The sequence below is a fragment of the Bison bison genome, unplaced genomic scaffold, assembly GCF_000754665.1.
Source record: "Bison bison bison isolate TAMUID 2011002044 unplaced genomic scaffold, Bison_UMD1.0 scf7180017864148, whole genome shotgun sequence".
Taxonomy (NCBI): Eukaryota; Metazoa; Chordata; class Mammalia; order Artiodactyla; family Bovidae; genus Bison; species Bison bison.
The window spans coordinates 940945-956529 of record NW_011494720.1 but is presented as its reverse complement, the minus strand read 5'-3'; the positions used below and the strand labels follow the sequence as shown (position 1 = coordinate 956529).

Below are 15585 nucleotides of genomic sequence, written 5' to 3'. Positions count from 1 at the left end.
GCAGCCGCCCTGGGATAAGAGGAAGTGAGTGACATCTGGGCCAGAGGAAGGGCATGTTTGGGAGAAAGCAGGAAATTGTGATGTCAGGATGAGGAAGAGCGGTGGGAGAGACCCAAGCTGGGTGGGAGAGAGGAAACAGACCAGGTCCCCAGGAATGGGGTGAAAGGACACAGCCATACAAAGAAAGTGAGGCTAGGTGGGGAGGGGAGGCTTTGGGCAGTGTGAGGCGGGTCTGGATCACTTCAAGCTAATCAGAAGACTTTAGGTGTCAGGTTCACTGGGGTCAAGGAGCCCTGGAATTAGGAAGGACACGTGCAGAGGCAACCTTCTGAGTGATCTTGTATGATGGGAGCTCTGTAGAACACGACTGCTTACCTATGTCATTGAAAGGCAGCTTGGGGAGTGTGTATGTGTACTGGGCCATGAGTCTCTGGAAAATGTGGGGAGCAGTGCATTGGGCTGAAACCTACAAGGTCTGAATTTAATTCATGCCTAAGTGAATGGACCAGGTTTATAACCATGCATCTCTAAAGAAGAAAACGTCTCCCCAGTGAGCCGCAGAATAACTTCACTGACCTGAATCCGGTCCAGCGGAAACGAGACATCCAGCACATACTTTTTACAGGAGAGGGAGTAGAACGGAAAACAAAGTGAGCTTAACTGAAATGTGAGAAAGAAAGCGGCAATGACTTGGCTGGGTGGGGCCCCGGCTCACTGTTTCATGGGCCCCCTTTCCTTCCAGACCAGTAACCCTCCACCCAGCGTTTGCTGTGGATGACATCACTGGTTTCGCAAACACGCTCCGGGAGTTTCCTGCTTTCCAGAGACAGGCCGACCGAGGCCGTCAGAGGGGCACCTGGGCAGAGATGAGGCCGGGTAGGGTCACAGAGCGGACACGAAAGCCACACCAGGGCCCTTTACTCGTTCCATAATCCGCTGCAGGTTTTACTGCTGAGTTTTCAGTCCCCTTTCCTTGGACAGATGTCCACTGTCCACGCTCTCAGGGTTACGATCCGGACTGCTCATGGCATGGACACACGTGCCCTGCCCAGGATCACATCCTTTGCTCCAAAGAGAGCACAGGAACCAAAGTGAAGGGTGTAGGAAGGGAGAGGGAAGCTGCCCTGAACGGACCCTGGAACTCTGGCCCATTGCATCCTACAGCCCACCCCAGCCCTCCAGCCAAGGTGCTTTTCTCCCCTCATCAGTCTGTGAGACCAAAGCACTAGCAGCCTCTCTACAGTTTCAAGTGGCCACTCTGTGCTCCAGAAATGCTCTAACTCAGGGTTCCCCAGACCTCAGGCTGTGGACTGATACTGGTCCATGGCCTGTTAGGAACCAGGTTGCAACACAGGAGGTGAGAGGTGGGCTTCATTTGGATCTGCAGCCACTGCCCGTCTCCCACGTGACTGCCTAAGCTCCGCCCTCTGTCAGGTCAGCAGCAGCCTTAGTTTCTAGAGCTCAGAGGAGCTCGAACTGTACTGTCAACTGTGCATGCAAAGGATTCAGGTTGCACACTCCTTATGAGAATCTAATACCTGATGATCTGATTCCATATTATGGTGAATTGTACAATTATTTCATTATATATCACAATGTAATAATAATAGAAATAAAGCCTGCAATAAATGTAACGTGCTTGAATCATCCTGAAACCACCACCCTGTCATCCGTCAAAAAATTGTCTTCCGTGAAACCAGTCCCTGGTGCCAAAAAGGTTGGGGACCGCTGCTGTAACTGGCACCAAACACCATCTAAACGCTGCAGGAATTCCTAATCCCTTCTGCAGGATGGCTTAAGTCCAAGATTCTGGTCCAGATTCTTGTCCTCAATAGCCAACATGTCCTAATTTTATGTCCTAAGTTTGTCAATAAAGAAGACTTCAAGTTTAAGAAGATTTCCTAGATCTTCAGGAGCCAATCTCATTGCCTCACGTGATATCAAAAGAAAACGGTCCGATACACCAAAAACTAACTTCAAATGGGCATGTGCTAGGAATTCACACTTGGTTGATACCTCTCCAAGCCAACTGTTCTGACAACACGTCCTTGTGTGAGAAAGCCTCGTAAGATGAAAGGAAGTGGTCAGCCTCTCTCCAACCCATGGCAGGAGCGAGGAAACAAAAAGGACAAAACGATCTTGCATGTCCTTAGCCGAATTTGGGGCCAGGAAACATCAGTCAACAGACAACACTCAGGAGTGGATTTCTTATAGGAACATTCCAGCTCTTTGGGCCTCTCTTTGGTGTCCCAAAGAGTCCAGGTGTTAAAACACTACGAGGCAGCCAGGAAGGACAAGATGACTCTACCCACCTAAGTCTACCTGCCATACACGTGTTCTGACTCCTGTGCAACTAACTGGCCCTCACAAAACATTTTCTCAAATCCTTTCAGTTTATCATTTCTCTATTTATTGTATTTTCATGTTATGAAAGTGACAAATGCTTGTGCAGTAATCCGAAGTAAGCAGAAATGTAAAGAAAAGCAGCTGCTCATAATGTCAGCCCCATGTTGACATTTTGGTGTCTTTCTAATCTCTTCTATATGGAATGTAATTTACATCCCAATAATATAATTTCATAAACTTTGCTTACATATTAATGTTTTTATGCCATGACATTTATGTCAAATGATTAAACAACCCTGAAAAATTATTATAAAAACTTAAAAACCATATCAAAGCAATGGGACCACCAGACAAAGACCACCTACTAAACTCTGGGGGGATGGGGTGGGAAGGGTGTGCATGAGATTGTTTTAGAGAAGTTTTATGAGCTACCAAGGTTTATTGAACACTATAAACCATAAGCTTTGAAAGAATTTTTGGAAACATAAGAGGCTAATCTGTACAATAGAGTGTTGGAAAATATGCTCTTCTCTCTCCACACCAAAGATCTGTATTGCTAAATTATTTCTTATAAGGAGATGTACTAACTGGTGACTGTGTTGGTCTAGGATATTATACGCTTTTGTAGCTTTCCATAATACGATGGAGGCACTTTCCTGGTGGTCCACTGATTAAGAATCTGCCTTCCAATGCAGAGGACACGAGGTTGATCCCTGGTCAGAGAACTAAGATTCTCCATGCCGTGGGGCAACTGAGTCACAACTAGAGAGCCTGCACATCACAATGAGAAGCTCCTGCATGCCATGACTAAGACCCAGCACAGCCAGATAAATAAAATTATTTTTAAAATATGATGGAAAGAATATATAAGGATAATGTCATTAAAGAGACGCAAGGATACACATGGAGCTTAGCAGGAATGAAGATATTTCAGGGAGGAAAATTTACTTACAGAGAGATGGAAAACTCACCCAGAGCACGCAAGGATGGGGCAAAAAGTCTTAGATGACCTTAGCTGAGGAACTCTTGAACTACTAGGTGCTCCTATAAAGTGAAATGTACTAATAAAGTGGCTACACATACTGGAGGTCATTAATTGGTGATCAACTCCAACTAAAGCAGTAACTAAATAAAATGTGATGAAATCATTCAGTGGCAGAAAACTCTGGCTTGTAAATAAGGGTGAAGAGTGAAAGTAAATACTTAGAAAACTAAATCTGAGGGTAAAAAACTGAACTCTCTAGCATTTCACCCTGTGATGTCCCAGAGTCAGAACACTGAAGATACTTATTGTTTGGAGAGGGAGGTGCTTGTGTGGGGATTCTCCACTTTTAGACCTACTAGATAGCCAGGGGGACATGCCTTCCTTAAGGACACACCGAAGGGATTTCTCTTTGTTATAAAGCCCACAGCATTCTGCACCTGTGTGATTTTACTTACTAGTGTCCAACATAAGGACGCATGGAAGAGGACTGGAGCATGTTCATCTCCATGTGATTTACAAGTATGAATGAATGAATGCACAATGCAGAAAAACTGAGGATCTTCCCGACTGGGGGTTTTCCTGGAAAGGAGAGTTGGACGCCTGTTTCAAAGGCACTCAAATAAGCACGTGTGGAGTGATCATGGGTCAGGGTGATTAATTACACCAGAATTTTCCCACCTGCAGGAGCCAGTCCCCCCAGTGTCCTCAACTCCCTTTCCCCCCCAGTCATCTCAGCAGGAAATTACTACACTATGTCTCCCACATGGATGATGACTATTAGAAGCATTCTTGCAGACTGTGGCAGGGCCCAGGACTGGGTCAAGTAAAAGTAAATACCTGTCCTTATTAGGCGATCCTGGCCTCCTGCGGTGCGTTTGCCCTGGACACAGCAGCTTCTGGCTAGGTCATAGAAAGCAGACCTCAGGCACCGCCTCCATGCGATACTTCCTGACCTTCAGGAACTTGTTTCCTCATGAACCACTTCCTTCCTCGCTCCTCATGATTGTTTTGGAGGATTTTACCCCAGGGGCCCATGCTCACTGCTCTGCCCCGGGTGGAGGCAGGGGGACCTCCTCAGGGAACCCAGCCAGCCTGAGGTCACTCTCAAGGACTGGTCACACCTTCATGTTCTAACTGGTCAGGCATCAAGCAGGTGCAGAGGAACAGAGGGATGGACTAGTGGTCACCCACCCACGCAAGCTGACGGAACTGACTTTCCAGAAATGACCTTACAAGGCTGTGGTTGTGGGGGTATGAGTTGAGGTGGGAAGAGATTCACAGCATCTATTTGCTTAGTGACTCCAAAGATTTAAAATTATGATCCGTATTTAATGACTATTAAATACTCAGAAACGAGTGAAGGTGTCATCTTCTGAGTCACAATTTTTACAACAAACCATTTTCTTTGTTAATTTCACGTCTCTCTACTAGGGGCAGGAAGCTGCCTGAGGTGGAGAAAAATGCTTTATTTTGGGGCTTCCCATAACAGGGACCACAGAGTCATGTGCACACTTTCTGAATGAATGAACAAAACTGTTGGCAGAACTACTATGGAATCCCAGATCTGTGCAGCAAAAGACAGGACAGGTCATGGACTTGGCTAATTTTCTCCTTGGTGGTACCCACTGTTCCATGCTCTTTGGGACCCTCATGGCCCCGGCTCCCTGGTCTAAGCCTGGACCATCCAGAGGTGCTCTTCTCCTAAGCAAAGGCCTTCACTGACTGAAGCTCAGATGATCTCTGACTCTAAGTGGCTGCTATCACTGAGGCCATTTTAAGGAATACAAAGCAAGCTCTTCTGGTGGTTATGTTAAGTGAAGTATGATCAAAGAAAGTGAAGTCACTCAGTCGTGTCTGACTCTTTGCGACCTCATGGACTGTAGCCTACCACGCTCCTCCATCTGTGGGATTTTCCAGGCAAGAATACTGGAGTGGGTTGCCACTGCCTTCTCCAGGAGATCTTCCTGACCCAGTGACTGAACCCAGGTCTCCCACATTGTAGGCAGACGCTTTACCGTCTGAGCCACCAGGGAAGTCGCAGTATGATTAAATTACACCCAATCAAATTCACCCTTAAAAAACATGGCGCTTTATGAGTTTTGACACATGTACACGTGTAGCGGAACCACAATTGAAGTACAGAATATTTCTATCACCCACTAAAAAGTCCTTGGTGTCCTTCTGCAGTCTGTCCCCTCTTCCTCTCTCCCCCTGGACCACGGATCTGATTACTTTTTACCTTCAGCTGAACCTTTTCCAAGATACCATTCGGAACCTGTTTTCCTTGACCCTTCTCCCTCTGCCAGTCCTGGTGTTACCCCTCCTTCAGTGAGAGGCTCCATCACCAGCTCCTGTGTACCCCCTGGTCTCCCTGTGCCCCGGGGTCTTCCCAGATTCCCGGGGGCTCCTCCTATCCAGTCGGCTCCATGAACTTGGATGTTTTTCGAGTACCATCCTCTCCCTCTTCTCATTTCTCTCGTGCTGGTCTTTGCTTCTCCCCAGTATCCACCCTCATGTATATTCGTAAAATTCTCAGGGCTTTCTTCCTGCCTGTTCCTTTCTCCTGGTTGTTGTGTCTGTGTTTCCAATGGGTTCACAGATCATGCTATATTGATCTTATGAGCCCTTCCAGCTCTCTGTCTCCGGGCCAGATGCATTTCTGGCCCTGTCAACCTGACTTCTTGACTGTTCCTTCCACACCCAACAGCATCACCATCCGTGGTCAGACTGGAAGTGACTCGACCCCCAAGCCCACGTGCAGGGGGCCACCTTCACAATATGTCTGGAATTCACTGCTCCTCTTCTGTGGCTGCTGAGCTAACCTGGAGCACCTCTTTACTCGGCCCATGTCTCCCTCGGTCTGCTTCTCTTCCCTCTCAACACTCTCCCAGTGTTACCAGAGCTATTTTTCTAAAACATAAATCGGACATTTTCCTTTTCCTTATTATAAGAATAAAAACCAGGGGAATTTCCTGGCAGTCCAGTGGCTAGGAACTGGCGCGTTCATGGCCAGGGCCCCCAGGGTTCAATTCCAGGTTGGGGAACTAAGATCCTGAAAACCAAGCAGCATAGCCAAATAAATACATACATAAATATAACAAAGAAAGAAAGAAAAAGAATAAAAACCGGTGCAAAACCCATCTTACTGCAGCTCTCATTGTGCATGAGATAAAATCCAAGGTCTTTCAGATGGCAGTTCAGATCCTTAACAGCTTGAATCGATCTTGCTACTCTAATCCCATTTCTTAATCTCTCAACCCCTGTCCAACTCCAGGCATACTGGATTAACCCACGAAGGCTACCATGTAACTCTGTGCCTTTGACTCAAAATTCACTGTTTCCACAGTTGTTGGAGGTTGATTCTCTTTTTCTCCCTCACAGGCCCTGCCTGCAACCAGTAGAAACAGCTGTTGTCTCTCCTATGCCCAGAGGGCATTAAGATGTTAACACCAAGTCTGAAGCTCCTATACTTAAGCCACCAGATGTGAAGGGCCGATTCACTGGAAGAGACCCTGATGCTGGGAAAGACTGAAGGCAGGAGAAGGGGGCGGCAGAGGATGAGATGGTTGGAATGTATGACGGACTCAATGGACATGAGTTTGAGCAAACTCTGGGAGACAGTGAAGGACAGGGAAGCCTGGCGTGCTGCAGTCCATGGGGTCACAAAGAGTCAGACACGACTGAGCGATTGAACAACATCATCATCATCACATTTTCTACACACCTCTGTGCTGTTCAACCCTATGCATCTCACATTTACTCCGTGTAGTATCTCTGTGCCTCACAGGCATTAAGAATTCAAGAAACACTTATTGAAAACATGTTGCCCAATATCAGATGAAACATGCAAATATGAAGGCAAGCAACTCTGTCCTCATTACGCATTTTTTACCCATCCATTGCTTAAACAACAGAGACACCTGGCTTATTTTAAAAAATTGTTATGTTTCCTGCTTGGACTTGGATCAGCTTGTAACAACAACAATGACGACAACAGAGACAATTAAGAATTTTTCTGCTCAATCTAATCCAAGAGCATCCCATGATGAGAAAACAAACTTCAGTCACTGACGGTTACCAAGGGAACCCACCACATCACTGAGTAGCTGTAATGAGGCATTTTATGTATTAAGGCCATCATCATGGGTTTTAAGTACTTTGATAAGCTTTCACTTCTGCACTATCTCCCTTCTGTCCAAAGAGAAGCTTTGAAATAACAATAACCATCCCATGGCAACAATGTCTCCCCAGAATAAGGTCAAAACTGGGAACTCATGTGATTCACTCATTTTCTAAGGCAGCCCTGACAAAGAGGTGGAGGGTGAGAGACGGATTTCCCAGCTCTGGGGTAGGGGGCTGGTCCTATCTCTTGGACTGGGTGGTGGCCTCCGTTTATTCCACTGCAGTGAAGTCTTTTTATTCTGAGCACAACGACATGAAGACCCAGCTGTCCTGGACTAAGCCACCCCCGCCCCCATCTCAAAGCAGCCTGGATTCTCCCAAGTTCTTCTCTTCCGTGTTCTATAAGGGGAGAGTCAATTTTATGACTCAAGGAGTCCTGAACACATGATCTAAAGAAAATAAAAATCCAAACCACAGTGGCAGGTGCGTCCTTTCATTGTGGAAGAGAGTACTTAGGAAAATAGCAAATCCTATTAATTACTTTCCAATATCTGGTCTGCAAGGCGTTCGCAGAGCCTAAGGATTTTAGGAGTCCTAACAACACAGACTGGGGAAGGTTCTGGGAGGACGTTACACACTCACCGTTCCAACCAATGGGTAAATGAATCCGGCGCCTATGCTGGCCCGGACGTCACTAATGGGTAGAATGAAACCCTTGGGTACGCCTTTCTTGTCAGGTTGGTGAGACAGGGAGAGGTGGGTCTTCGCCATGCAGATGGGCAAATTTCCAAATCCCTGTAAGAAAGGCAAGAAAAAGCGTTCCTTGAGCAAAAATGTTCTTTGTACTTGTTTGACCTGCACCCCCCTCCAGAACCCCCACGGCTCAGATCCACACACACAGTAGCGCTTGTTATTGCTCGTTCAGAGCAAGAAGATGGGAGCAAAACTCAGCTACACCTGATCACCACCTGGCAGGCTGAGGCTGTCTATTACTTATTCTGGATAATTCTTATTGCAGAAAGACACTATTACGTGTGTGTTTGAAGGGAGGGTGGCTCCTTGCTGGCAAGGCAGCAGCAGCTGTAGAAACCACTTTCCAAGAATATTAATATCCGGGACTCAGAAAGGTAATCTGGAGAAGGCTCCGTAATGAGGCTTTTAGTCCCACTGTTCACTCGTTCTTGGCGGCTGTCAGAAAGCAAAGGGCCCCTTTGTGTTGCTTTATGAATCACGGCTATTTGATCTGCGATTACATTATATGAACTGAGATGAGGTCACTATTTAAGCCTCTTATTTTTAAGGACCAAAGGCGATGCCTGACCCAGAGTTTTCAAAGGTGAAAGGGCAGGAAGTCACATGTGGGGCCTCACAAAAAGTACAGTGTCCTTGCAGCCTGGTCCCGATTAAGGGTACACAGTGCCTCCTCAGAGACTTGGCTGATCAACTGCAACCACACACTTGACGCATAACTTTTAAGGAACATTCTCTGGGTGGACAGACAGAGATAAAAGGAATGAAATCTCCAGAGGTAACCCACACAGAATTTCTTATGATTCAATCTAGGACTATTTGGAAAATTTTATTGAACTATCAACTGAGGGGTGGGGTGGGGCTGTTCTCTATTCTCTTAATAGACGCTGATCAGAAATCTGCTGGGGTTAATCAAGATTGCTCTGCAGAAACAGTGCCCAGAATTTGGGGTTTCAGAGATCAATCAAACATTGAAACAATTTTTGTGAACTGATAAGGGTTTGCCAATTTAAAAGTTTACCAGTTAAGAATATATTTTTTAAAAACCCAGCATGCTATGTACTATCACCCTATTACTTTGTAAATTTTTAAGCCTCAGAAAAAAGTCAGGAAGGATCTAATATTGGATTTAACAATAGTCCTTAAATAGCATTATTAAAAACTCATGGGGGAAAACAATCCTCATGACAATGACCTTATTTTACTCATTTCATTGCACATGAGTCAAAATTTCACTGCAGAACAATGTCAGTGTGTACAGCAAATTTTAGGAATCATTTTTCTTTTTTTTAAAGTACAAGTCAAGAGCATTCTAAGCCCTTGGAAAATTCTAAGAAGAAATGAGTTGTTGACTATCTTATCAAATCTGGGAGAATACTCTGGTGAGAGTTGGTAGTATAGGACAAAATATTAAATATGCATTAAAAATAGAATTTAAGAGCTGGGGAGATGAAAAAATATATCAATGATACTCCTCATGAAGGAGCATCCTCTTTTGCCAGCAAACTCCTGAAGAGCTCTGAGTTCTATTGATCATAATAAACAGGAGGGGACGTTTGAGGCACAGGGCCCCTTTGGTCAGGGTGGATGAACACACTCTGCGGAGCCTATCTGACATGACCATTATGGGGCTAGACTCACGCTGCTGCATCTTGGTCACCTGCACAGCAGAAGGGAAGGGAGTCTTCACCCATGGTGGACAACCTCAGCACCAAGCCAAGGAAGCACTTATACAAAAAAGGACACCAAGCACCCCATCTTTACGCACGGCAGTCTTATTTGACTAACCTGGCACTGTGCTAACATTTTTAAGACAGTAAGAGGAAGCACTACAGATCATTTAACTCTGACTCCACAGCTGCACACCCAAGAACACTTTTAGTGTTTCTGGCTGATAAGCAGGGCCTAAAGATCACACACCACAGATAAACGTGGATACAACCTGTATTAGACACATTTATAACCACAAAAGTCAATGATGTGTATGTCAGAGGGTATATCCTCTCAACATAACTACAGTCAATATCCTATCCAAGGATATTAACTTAATTTTTGTAGACCACACAGTAGATTAAGCCAAATTCAGCTGGCAGAACATATGCCAGCTCTCAATTCAGGGTGAATAATTACAAAAGCTTAAGCTGGATTTTTTTCCCTAAGAGTACAACTTTTACCTGTTCCGTGTAACGATCTATTTTGGATTGTGCTTCTGGAGAGAGTTCAATATCTTTGGCTCCATAGACAGACTGGGCAATGGTTCTTATCTTTTCCACAATTGGAAGCTGGACAAACACAAATGACAACAAAAATGTTAAGTTTCATCTGGTTAAAAAATTAATAGAAAGCCTAGTGAGATTTTCTGTAATTGCTTAAAATTCACTACCAGATTCTCTTCTCATCAACTCCAGTATTTGAAGCAACCTCTTTCTCTTCTTTCATCCTTAATGTACTGAAATCAGAGATTAACTCACAAATAACAAGCATTAGGTGTTAAGCCAGTCCTGCTGCTGCTGCTGCTGCTAAGTCACTTCAGTCGTGTCCGACTCTGCACGACCCCATAGAAGGCAGCCCACCAGCTCCCCTGTCCCTGGGATTCTCCAGGCAAGAACACTGGAGTGGGTTAAGCCAGTCCAGAGGCTACTTATCTACTTAAATCACTTTTATCCATTACATCTTTATAAAAAATGTACCATTACTATGTTTTTTGATGGTTTTTATGTCAGAATGAAAGTCTCCTGACTAAACAGTGCTGATGTTTAAGTAGGTCTCCACTTGGGTTATATGGTAGTTAAATGTAATAATACTAAGGAATAAATATGTTTTTTATGAGTAAGAATGGGTTGAGATTTTAATATAAATGCTGGAGTGATTCAACATTTTATTGGAAAACTAGAGGTTGACCCTAGCGTCACTTTAGCAATGATGAGACATCAGGAGAAGGGGGGACATCCGAGAAGACTAGGTACGGGCAAATAAGTGTGTGGGGAGGAAATGGAAAGATTTTCCATAATGTTGGATATAGATTGCTGGTAAAATACTAAAAGTGTTCTTAAGAAACAAGAGGGCTTCCCCGGGGGCTCAGTGGTAAAGAATCTGCGTGCCAGTGCAGGAGACACAAGTTCAACTCCTGGCTGAGAAGATTCCACACGCCTCGGAGCAGCTAAGCCTGTGCAGCACAACTACTGAGCCTGTGCTTGAGATCCCGCGAGCCGCAACCACCGAGCCCATGTGTCCTAGAGCCTGTGCTACACGAGAGAAGGCCCGGCAATGAGAAGCCCACGCGCTGCAACTAGAGACAAGTCTGTGCAGCAATGAAGACCCAGCACGGCCAAAACAGATTTTAAAAAGCTTTTTAAAAAAGAAACAAGGATGATTAATTAGGAAAGGAATGTTCCATAGATGAAGTGATTCTTAATTCAAGCAAAGCGTCTGACAAAACTGCTCCTAATTTTACTGCGGGTAGGAAATACATAGGCATAATGAATGTAGTTGGTGGATTACTGTTTGGTAAAGTGCTGCTGGGCCAAGTGCTGACTGAATGCACACCAGCCAAGGGGAAGAAGCCTCTTGTGGGCTACCTCCAGGACCTTGCTGTACAGTGGCAAATGGTACATCTGCATGAATCACTGTTGATATGCACAGGAGGGAGAGTTACCGAACAGGAGAAAATAAAAGCTTGTTCTACTTTCTCAATAGGACAGAATCCCAAACTGCTTTAAAATGTGCTTTTCATTACCACAGTTTTTATTACTGTAGAGGTGCTCTGTGGTCTGGAGCTGAAATATTGAATGTTTCTATGAATAAAGAAATTAAGGTGCAAGTCATTATGATCTTTCACTGAAGGACATAAAAGAGGATCTGAATCAAAGGAGAGAAACTTCCTTCATGGATGAGGAGATGCAACACTGAATAGAGGTCGGGTCTCTCAAACAATCTATTAGTTCAATCCAATTCCATTAAAAATCCCAAAAGCACTTGCGTTACTTGGCCAATCAATTTTAAAATTGCTAATGAAGAGTAATGGCATAAATAGGTAAGATAACTTCATAAATAAATAAAACCAAAAGAACGAAGGTACGGGACCTGCCATACCAGGTATCAATCACATTACAAAACGATGCTAATGGATTCCACGTGGTATTGGCACAGGACAAGAAGGTTAATCAAGCTGAGATAAGGAAGAACACAGGAGGACACCTCAGCAGGTGTGGGACAGCATACAGCAGACACGGAACAAAACAGGGCAAGGGCTGACCCTGCAGCTGACGTCTGGCTGGAGAGAAATACAACGAAATTCCTACCTCTCACCAGGCCCCCAGGTAAGTTCAATATGGAACAAAGGCAAAGCCTTCTAAATTAAAACTTTATACACTAAGGGAAAAAATTGGGGAACTTTATGATCCTAAAAGAGGGAAGGATTTCTTCAACAAGGTAACAACAGAATATACCTTAAAGTAAATGACTTATAGATTTGATATCAAAATTTTAAATTTCTTGTATTAAAAAAGACATCAGGAATAAGAACAAAGCATAAAGAACAGTGTAGGGGGAGATACATGCAAATACTTAAAAGACTGGTTACTAGAATGCATAAAACTTCCACAAATTCAGGAAAAGACAGACATATGTAATATTGGTTAACAGAGTAACCAATAACAATATGAAAAATCCCCAATCTCATTAGTATTCAAGGAAAAGCAAATTAAAATGATGAAAAACCAATTCATACCCATGAGATGAATGAAACCGAAAGTCTGTGACTATCAAGTGTAGGGGAGGCTATGGGGAAGATGATCCTTACAGATTTCTTGGTTGGGATGTTAATGGTCTCATCTACCACGAAAGCTTCATTACTGGCCTCTTCACTCTCAATATACCCTCTACAGTAAGTCTAACCTTCCTAGTAACTCTAACCTTCTGCTAAAATTCCCTGAGGGCTCACTCTAAGATCTACCTCGAAGACCAACATCTCCAGGAAACATACACTGATCTTCCTCAAGCACACGTGGGTGCTCTCTTCTTTGCCATCTGATGGCTGTGGAACACTCTGACCTGGGTGTCATACAGGACCAGAGATTCAGCAGGGCCTGGCAGCAAATAGCCACTAGCAACGTCCACACTCTCTTGGGGCACTCCGATGGCCCTCAAATGGTAACAGTGCCAGGATCAAGCTCACCCACTCTACTGGATGGCAAAGGGCCTTTTGTTAACCGTGTCATAAGAGAAATGAGAAAAGAAATATTTACCTCTAGATGGGACAAATCTAGAAAGAAATGATAATTATTTTCCAGGAAGGCAGAAGGTAGGGAAAGGACGGAAATGATTAAAGGAAATGGGAAAGCTATAGTAACCAGAGCTGCCTTCCTCGGTCTGAGCTCAGGGTAAGCCTGGGATGGCTCTAGGCTTGTTGCAAAAGAATGACCACAAGAGTGTCAAGTTGAGACTGGGTTAGAGAAAACTCGAGGGTAATTTTTAAAAGATTTCACATTTATTAGCTGAAGAATTGAAAATAGCCTATAAATTCTTTGAGGTCAAGGACCACCTCCTGTTCCCCTACAGGTGGGATTGAGCCCCTGGGGTAGGGTCTCAATACACAGTTGAATAAATGAATACATATTTTCTGAACTTCCTGTTGATGAAGCAAGGATTCCAGGTGGTGCAACAGTTATAAAAGATTATGTGTGTGTGTGTGTTTAGTATCTCAGTCATGTCTCACTCTTTGTGACGCTATGGACTGTAGCCTGCCAGGCTCCTCTGTCCATTCTCCAGGCAAGAATACTGGAGTGGGTTGCCATTTCCTCCTCCAGGGGATCTTCCCAACCCAGAGATGAAACCTGTGTCTCTGTTAACACAACTTTTGCATTTAACAAACTAAAAACTGCACCAATAAGGCAGCTCCATTGGATATGATCTATTTATGTTGTTTCAGCAGGCAAGGAACTTCCTGCTGTTTCTCTGCTTGACTTGGGGGGTGGGGGAGTGTAATCTTTAAAGATAAAAGAAAGTCAAGTTCAGTCCAATGATTTTGATCTGAACTTGATATTCACTTGTACTGCTCTGTTTTCAGTGATAGCTTTTATAAAATAAATAAAATGGTAAAATAAATAATACATGGATACGTATTCATCATCCCTGGCATTCCTCCAACTCCCTAAATACCTACAAATTTATCTGTTCATCACCTCTTCCCTCTTCATATCCCTGATGTCTAGAATAGCGATCTGCAACCAGCAGCCACTCCACAAACATCTGCCAAATGAGCAGCCAGCTATGCCAAGTACTTTCAAGATATCATGGTGTACAAAGAACTTCAGGGGTTTTGTGTACAGAGAATGCCTGTTGGGGTGGGGATGATGACACAGTAAGATATGACAGATTAGAGCGAGTGATAAAGGCTCTGCATATATGTTACTAGGAAAGTCAGAAGATCATAGACTTCAGGGGAAGGCATGGAGATCAGCGTGAGGCTGGCAGGAACTTGAGTGGTGCTTAAAGGATGTGAAAGATTTTAATAAGCAATAAAAGGAAAGATAATTTCACACAAGCTGGAAGGCACACCTCAAGGTGGGAATGGTGGCAAACACAAGGCTTCTTCTGGAAAGAGTGACTGTTCTATTATGCACCATTTCTCAATACACTCATAAGCTACTTCACAAAGTCTGGAGTGTATACCACAATCTTGGATCATTTTGAAACTAAGACTATGTTAAATCTCTATCTTCACCAAGAATATAACTCTGAACATATTCTACATTAATTTCCTCCCAAACCTCTAAAATGTATAAAAATCGCTGAAATACTCTAGAACAGAGTATTCTGATGGAAATTTCTATAAGGATGGCAACGGTCTACAACCACGCTTTCCAGGCCGGAAGCCACCTGCCTCATGTAACTATTAAGTAGCTGAAATGAGGAAATGAGCTCTTAATTTCAGTTAATTCAAACTTCAATAGCTTCCTGTCACCAGTGGCTATGGCTTGGGCAGCACAGCTCTAGAAAGAAACCCTAACTAGGGTCATGTTATCTACAGTTTCTCATTTAGAGTCTGCCCACCTGGAACCCTGGCTGAGTGACACCAGGAAGGAAGGCTGGAGGCTTCACCCTTCACCACATTCATAGTGTTGATGGGGTGATTCAGGCTTAAAGAAGCTGAGCTACTCAAAGATAGATGACATGATCTTTCTTGAAAAGACCTCTGGAATCACTACCTTGATTCCTGAAGAGTCCTGAGAGTCCCTTGGACTGCAAGGAGATCCAACCAGTCCATTCTGAAGAAGATCAGCCCTGGGATTTCTTTGGAAGGAGTGATGCTAAAGCTGAAACTCCAGTACTTTGGCCACCTCATGTGAAGAGTTGACTCATCGGAAAAGACTCTGATGCTG

At 44.2% G+C, this 15585-nt stretch overlaps 1 protein-coding gene across 1 annotated transcript in view; it reads right to left on the bottom strand.

The window, feature by feature from the left end:
• The window catches only part of MTHFD1L (methylenetetrahydrofolate dehydrogenase (NADP+ dependent) 1-like), a 178039-nt gene that overhangs the window by 44897 nt on the left and 117557 nt on the right, over positions 1–15585 (bottom strand). Inside the window, exons 24-25 of the mRNA XM_010840821.1 lie at positions 10378–10485; positions 8096–8248 (exon numbers count right to left, since the gene is read on the bottom strand). Of these exons, the coding sequence (XP_010839123.1) occupies positions 8096–8248; positions 10378–10485 (261 nt within the window). The remainder of the gene's footprint in view (positions 1–8095; positions 8249–10377; positions 10486–15585) is intronic.